At 41.0% G+C, this 6000-nt stretch overlaps 1 protein-coding gene across 1 annotated transcript in view; it reads right to left on the bottom strand.

Moving 5' to 3' along the window:
* Positions 1–357: 357 nt before the first annotated feature.
* LOC143275063 (amyloid protein-binding protein 2-like) overlaps positions 358–6000 on the bottom strand; it is a 31740-nt gene continuing 26097 nt past the window's right edge. Inside the window, exons 12-14 of the mRNA XM_076579126.1 lie at positions 5766–5956; positions 3156–3321; positions 358–728 (exon numbers count right to left, since the gene is read on the bottom strand). Coding sequence (XP_076435241.1) covers positions 496–728; positions 3156–3321; positions 5766–5956 — 590 coding nt within the window. The 3' untranslated portion in view covers positions 358–495. The remainder of the gene's footprint in view (positions 729–3155; positions 3322–5765; positions 5957–6000) is intronic.

Genomic DNA, 6000 nt, shown 5'->3' with positions numbered 1-6000 from the left:
GCTGATGATGTTGTCCAGACAGGATCGGGACATGAAGTGTTTGCTGATGATGTTGTCCAGACAGGATCAGGACATGAAGTGTTTGCTGATGATGTTGTCCAGACAGGATCAGGACATGAAGTGTTTGCTGATGATGTTGTCCAGACAGGATCAGGACATGAAGTGTTTGCTGATGATGTTGTCCAGACAGGATCAGGACATGAAGTGTTTGCTGATGATGTTGTCCAGACAGGATCAGGACGAGGACATGAAGCGTCTGCTGATGATGTTGTCCAGACAGGATCAGGACATGAAGTGTTTGCTGATGTTGTCCAGACAGGATCGGGACATGAAGTGTTTGCTGATGATGTTGTCCAGACAGGATCAGGACGAGGACATGAAGCGTCTGCTGATGATGTTGTCCAGACAGGACGAGGAAATGAAGTGTTTGCTGATGATGTTGTCCAGACAGGATCAGGACATGAAGTGTTTGCTGATGATGTTGTCCAGACAGGATCAGGACGAGGACATGAAGTGTTTGCTGATGATGTTCTCCAGACAGTCATTGACGTCAAAGTCCAAGGGCTTGGCCTGTGTGGCGTCATTCTGGGCCCGCAGGTTGCTCCAGTCAATCATGACATTGCTGTAGTGCACCGCCAGGTCATGATTACCCGTGCTCTGGTACAGCCGCAGCAGTCCGCGGTAGTCATACTCCAGACCGCTGTATGCTTCACCAAACAGGTTCTTACCTGCACACATATAGTCATACTCCAGACCGCTGTATGCTTCACCAAACAGGTTCTTACCTGCACACATATAGTCATACTCCAGACCGCTGTACGCTTCACCAAACAGGTTCTTACCTGCACACATATAGTCATACTCCAGACCGCTGTATGCTTCACCAAACAGGTTCTTACCTGCACACATATAGTCATACTCCAGACCGCTGTACGCTTCACCAAACAGGTTCTTACCTGCACACATATAGTCATACTCCAGACCGCTGTACGCTTCACCAAACAGGTTCTTACCTGCACACATATAGTCATACTCCAGACCGCTGTACGCTTCACCAAACAGGTTCTTACCTGCACATATATAGTCATACTCCAGACCGCTGTACGCTTCACCAAACAGGTTCTTACCTGCACACATATAGTCATACTCCAGACCGCTGTATGCTTCACCAAACAGGTTCTTACCTGCACACATAGAGTCATACTCCAGACCGCTGTATGCTTCACCAAACAGGTTCTTACCTGCACACATATAGTCATACTCCAGACCGCTGTATGCTTCACCAAACAGGTTCTTACCTGCACACATATAGTCATACTCCAGACCGCTGTATGCTTCACCAAACAGGTTCTTACCTGCACACATATAGTCATACTCCAGACCGCTGTATGCTTCACCAAACAGGTTCTTACCTGCACACATATAGTCATACTCCAGACCGCTGTATGCTTCACCAAACAGGTTCTTACCTGCACACATATAGTCATACTCCAGACCGCTGTATGCTTCACCAAACAGGTTCTTACCTGCACACATATAGTCATACTCCAGACCGCTGTATGCTTCACCAAACAGGTTCTTACCTGCACACATATAGTCATACTCCAGACCGCTGTATGCTTCACCAAACAGGTTCTTACCTGCACACATATAGTCATACTCCAGACCGCTGTACGCTTCACCAAACAGGTTCTTACCTGCACACATAGAGTCATACTCCAGACCGCTGTACGCTTCACCAAACAGGTTCTTACTTGCACAGACACTCACACTAAAGGGATGTTCCTGTCAAAATTCTGTAGAAAAATCCACTTCGATAGGAAAAACAAATAAAACTGCACGCAGGAAAAAATACCAAAAAAATGGGTGGCGCTGTAGTGTAGTGATGTGCTCTCCCTGGGGAGAGCAGCCCAAATTTCACACAGAGAAATCTGTTGTGATAAAAAGAAATACAAATACACATGTACTGTGTGTTTGGGGGGCGCGGGGGGTGGGGGCGGTGTCTGGGGGTTGGGGGGTTGTGTGTTGGGGTGGAGGTGTTGGTATGTGTATGTGATAGTAAAATGTGCGAATACAGGTGCAAGTCAGTATGTGTGTGCACGTGTGTGAATAGAACAGAATAGAATATTTCATTGTTATAAAACCTTCAGGTTCATAAGCCACAATAAAACATATAACATATACATGAACATATTAAGAAAAGAAACATTTGTGAACAAATTTCGCCAGCCTTGACTGTAATTCTGTTAGCAGGATCAATTCACAAGGCTTGGCATATGGATGACATATCGATTAGGAATCTGTGTCTGTAAATATTGTATTTTACACATCTGTCTAAAAGGCGGATCTCATCTTCTAAACTGTTACAGGTATCAAACAGTCTTTGCTCTTTCGGCATATTTTTATTTATATCTCCCCTGTTCAATTTGTTAAGTCATGGGCGCTGATTCATAAACATAGTCAGTGCTTTCCTTTGTTGTGTATTTGCTGTATTTTCTTAATATGGTTCACTTTTATTATTTGTCACAGCGTTCTTGTGAAATTCTAATTTAGATGAACTGTTTTGTTTCTGTTTCCAAAATTTTACATGTGTGTATGTGTGTGTGTGTGTGTTCCATGTCAAACAAGGTGAAATGTGAAAACCATGGTGTGCACAGACACACATGGCTGTGGGAACACTGGTATGCTCCAGGACATAGCAGTGAATCTTGTTTTGCTGGTTTTGCCCCCTCCACTTTCTCCCTGGTTTTGCACAGATTCGAGGGATATGCCACCATGCTATTTTTCAATCAAGTGCAGTTGCTGTTTTTTTCCTCAATCAGAACAATTTGCCATGATCCAAATATTCAACAGGTCTGTATTGAACTGCACATTTACTTCAATTAATCCTCTAATTTCTCACTGTATTACCTCTCTCACCCTCCACGAAAACAAATGACATCCAATCCCCGCTAACCTCTCCTCAAAACACACATACCAAAACACCTGCAACCCTAACACACACCCCAAACCTGCACCACCACCCCCCTACCTCCTCAACCTGCACCACCACCCCACCCTCAACCCCCTCCCCACAACCTGCACCCCCAAAACACATACACACCAAACAACGCCCCCACACCCCCCCCTCCTCCCCAAAAACAAAGAGCACTTACCGATGTTGATGGAGCGCATGTAGAGACGCTCAGCCTCCTCGTACTTGCCCATGTCGTAGTTATAGAGGGAGGCCAGGTGGCCCACGGACAGCGACACCTCGTAGTCATCCTGACCCAACAGCCGTTCCTTGATCTCTATCGCCTTCAGGTGCATCTCCTCCGCCTCCTGAACACATCATACACCATGGGATAACAATCATCATAATCACACAATGACAATACTGATGATGATAATCATAATAACACAATAATAATACTGATGATGATGATAATAATAACAATGATAATGATGATGATAATAACAATAATAGTAATAATGACAATAACAATAATAATGAAAACACTAATAATAATGATACTTCTACAGCGCATTCCTCAGGTTTAGTTTAGAGATCCATGTGTTTCACATGAATAATAATGATAATGATAATACTAACAACACAACAGTAATACTGATGATGATATTAACCATGATAATAACAATAGTGATACTTCTACAGCGCATTCCTCTGGTTTAGTTTAGAGATCCATGTGCTTCACATGAATAATAATGATAATGATAATACTAACAACACAACAGTAATACTGATGATGATATTAACCATGATAATAACAATAATGATACTTCTACAGCGCATTCCTCTGGTTTACTTTAGAGATCCATGTGCTCCACATGAATAATAATGATCGTAGACAGGAACAAGACAGGATTTTCTTTTTTTTTCTTTCTCTCTTTTCTTGTTGTTGTTGCTCATACCAGTCAAATCCTTTCCAAACTCTCAAGGCCGTATCAGGACTGAAAAACTGCAAATACATGATGCTGGATCGGTAAACAACAACAACAATAAAACCAATCAGGAAAACATGAGGCAAAGCCTTCAAGACTCACTCATGCTTTGTGCTTTATCCAGTAAAAGAATCACGAGGAGAAAAACAGAGATTTTAAAAACTGTAAAAAAATGTTCTGTATTAAATATGATACATAAATAAGCTTGGGAGAAATAAGAAAGGCATGCGAGCGGGACTGAAGCAGGCATGTTCAGTTCCAAAGCAAGCCGACTAATCCCCTCTGCTGAGGCGCATCTCAAGTCATTTGCCTAAATTTAATATTTAAAGCAATGTTGTTGTTTTCTTCTTCATACAATAAATACATGTCATTGTATTGGATGTAATAACACTGTTTAAAGCATGTTTTTTTGTGTGTATCTCAATAATTCTTTTATTTTGGCGGTAAAGGAGACGTTGCTGAATCTCGATAATTCTTTTATTTTGGCGTTAAAGGAGACGTTGCCATCACTTCAAGCATATGACAGATCCCTAGATCTGCACAAACCAGTCTACAACCGGCTGAAAGAAATGATTGATTCTGTTTTCTTTTATGTTCATTCCAGTTAACTTAAGAGTCCGCTTTAGAATATTTATACGCAGTAAACACATCGATGGTGCAGTTAGTATCACAGTATGTGTTCTGACCAGAATTTGTATTTCTTTCCTATTAATTGTAAATGAGAAAAACGAGGTCATGTCGATTCATACCAAACACAACCTACCTTCCAGCAACTAAGAGGGAAGCAGTTTTTTGAATTTTCAGATTTTGGAATGAACGTCAACAAAATAAACCCTTAATGATACAGAAATATGGCTTAATTCAGGAAACTTACAACCTATTATTGGTATGATTCTGAAGATTTTTTTCATACTATGTTTAAGCCAAATTAGGTATTGGAAGACAAAGTATTTCCCGAGAAAGTGGCGATGTTAAAGTTTACCACGGACACACATACACACACAACTGAACACCAGGTTATAACATAGACTCACTTTGTTTACACAAGTGAGTCAATAACAACAACAAAAAAAACAACAACAAAAATCCAGAATTATAAAATCAGGCACAAGTACAGTTATATTGATGCACAACATATACCTAGAACATGACAACCATGCTCTCAATTTTCTGACAGAAGATCTAAAAAACAAAAAAACCAACAACAAACAAACAAACAAGCATACCTGAACATAAACATAATTATACATAATTTACATCTACTGATTATTATTATCATTGGTACTGGTGTGAAAGTGAAAGTGAATGATTTGTCTCTGCACAAGTTTCAGTGCAGTATATATACTTTTATCATGATCATTAGTATTGGTGTAAAATTTTGATTCATCATTGGACAAGATTAAGCACCATATAAATACCTTTATTACTTTTTTCATTTTCTTTACCTACTTCCGGGAGGTTATCGGCCGTAGCTACTTTCGTTTTCTCAGCATAGGCGGATAGTAGTTTGCACAGGACAGGAATGTCAGACCCCTGCCGGAGTCTGCACTAGTTGGGTCACGGTTAAGTATGTGTAATTAAATATCATTTTAAGTATTGGTGTGAAACAATCTGCCTCAGGTTAAAGTGCTATATCAGTCTATAATTCTTTCTTCTTATCATAATTATTATCCTTATCATCGTAAGTATTGGTGTGAAATCTTTGATTTCAGGATCTCAGGACAAGATTACATGCCATATCAATGCGCTTCTTCTTATCATCATAATTATAATTATTATTATCATTATTATCATCAAGATGATGACGATCATCAACATTTGACCTTGAATCTGTGCATGGACTGGTAGAGGCGGCCCAGGTTCCCATAGTGCTTGGCTGTCTGCACGTTGCTCTCCCCGAAGGCTTTCTGTGCCGTGCTGAGGGAGAAGAGGTGCAGCTCCTGGGCCTCGCCCAACAACTTGTCCTCCAGTTCCTTGTCATGGCTGTCGATGGCGATCTCTTCCAGGATCAGAGCTGTGGACCACATACAGTACAGTCCTAGAATACATCTATGTAAC

This window comes from Babylonia areolata, chromosome 29 (assembly GCF_041734735.1).
Source record: "Babylonia areolata isolate BAREFJ2019XMU chromosome 29, ASM4173473v1, whole genome shotgun sequence".
NCBI lineage: Eukaryota > Metazoa > Mollusca > Gastropoda > Neogastropoda > Buccinidae > Babylonia > Babylonia areolata.
Note: the sequence above shows the minus strand (reverse complement) of the source record. Positions and strands in the feature narration are given on the sequence as shown.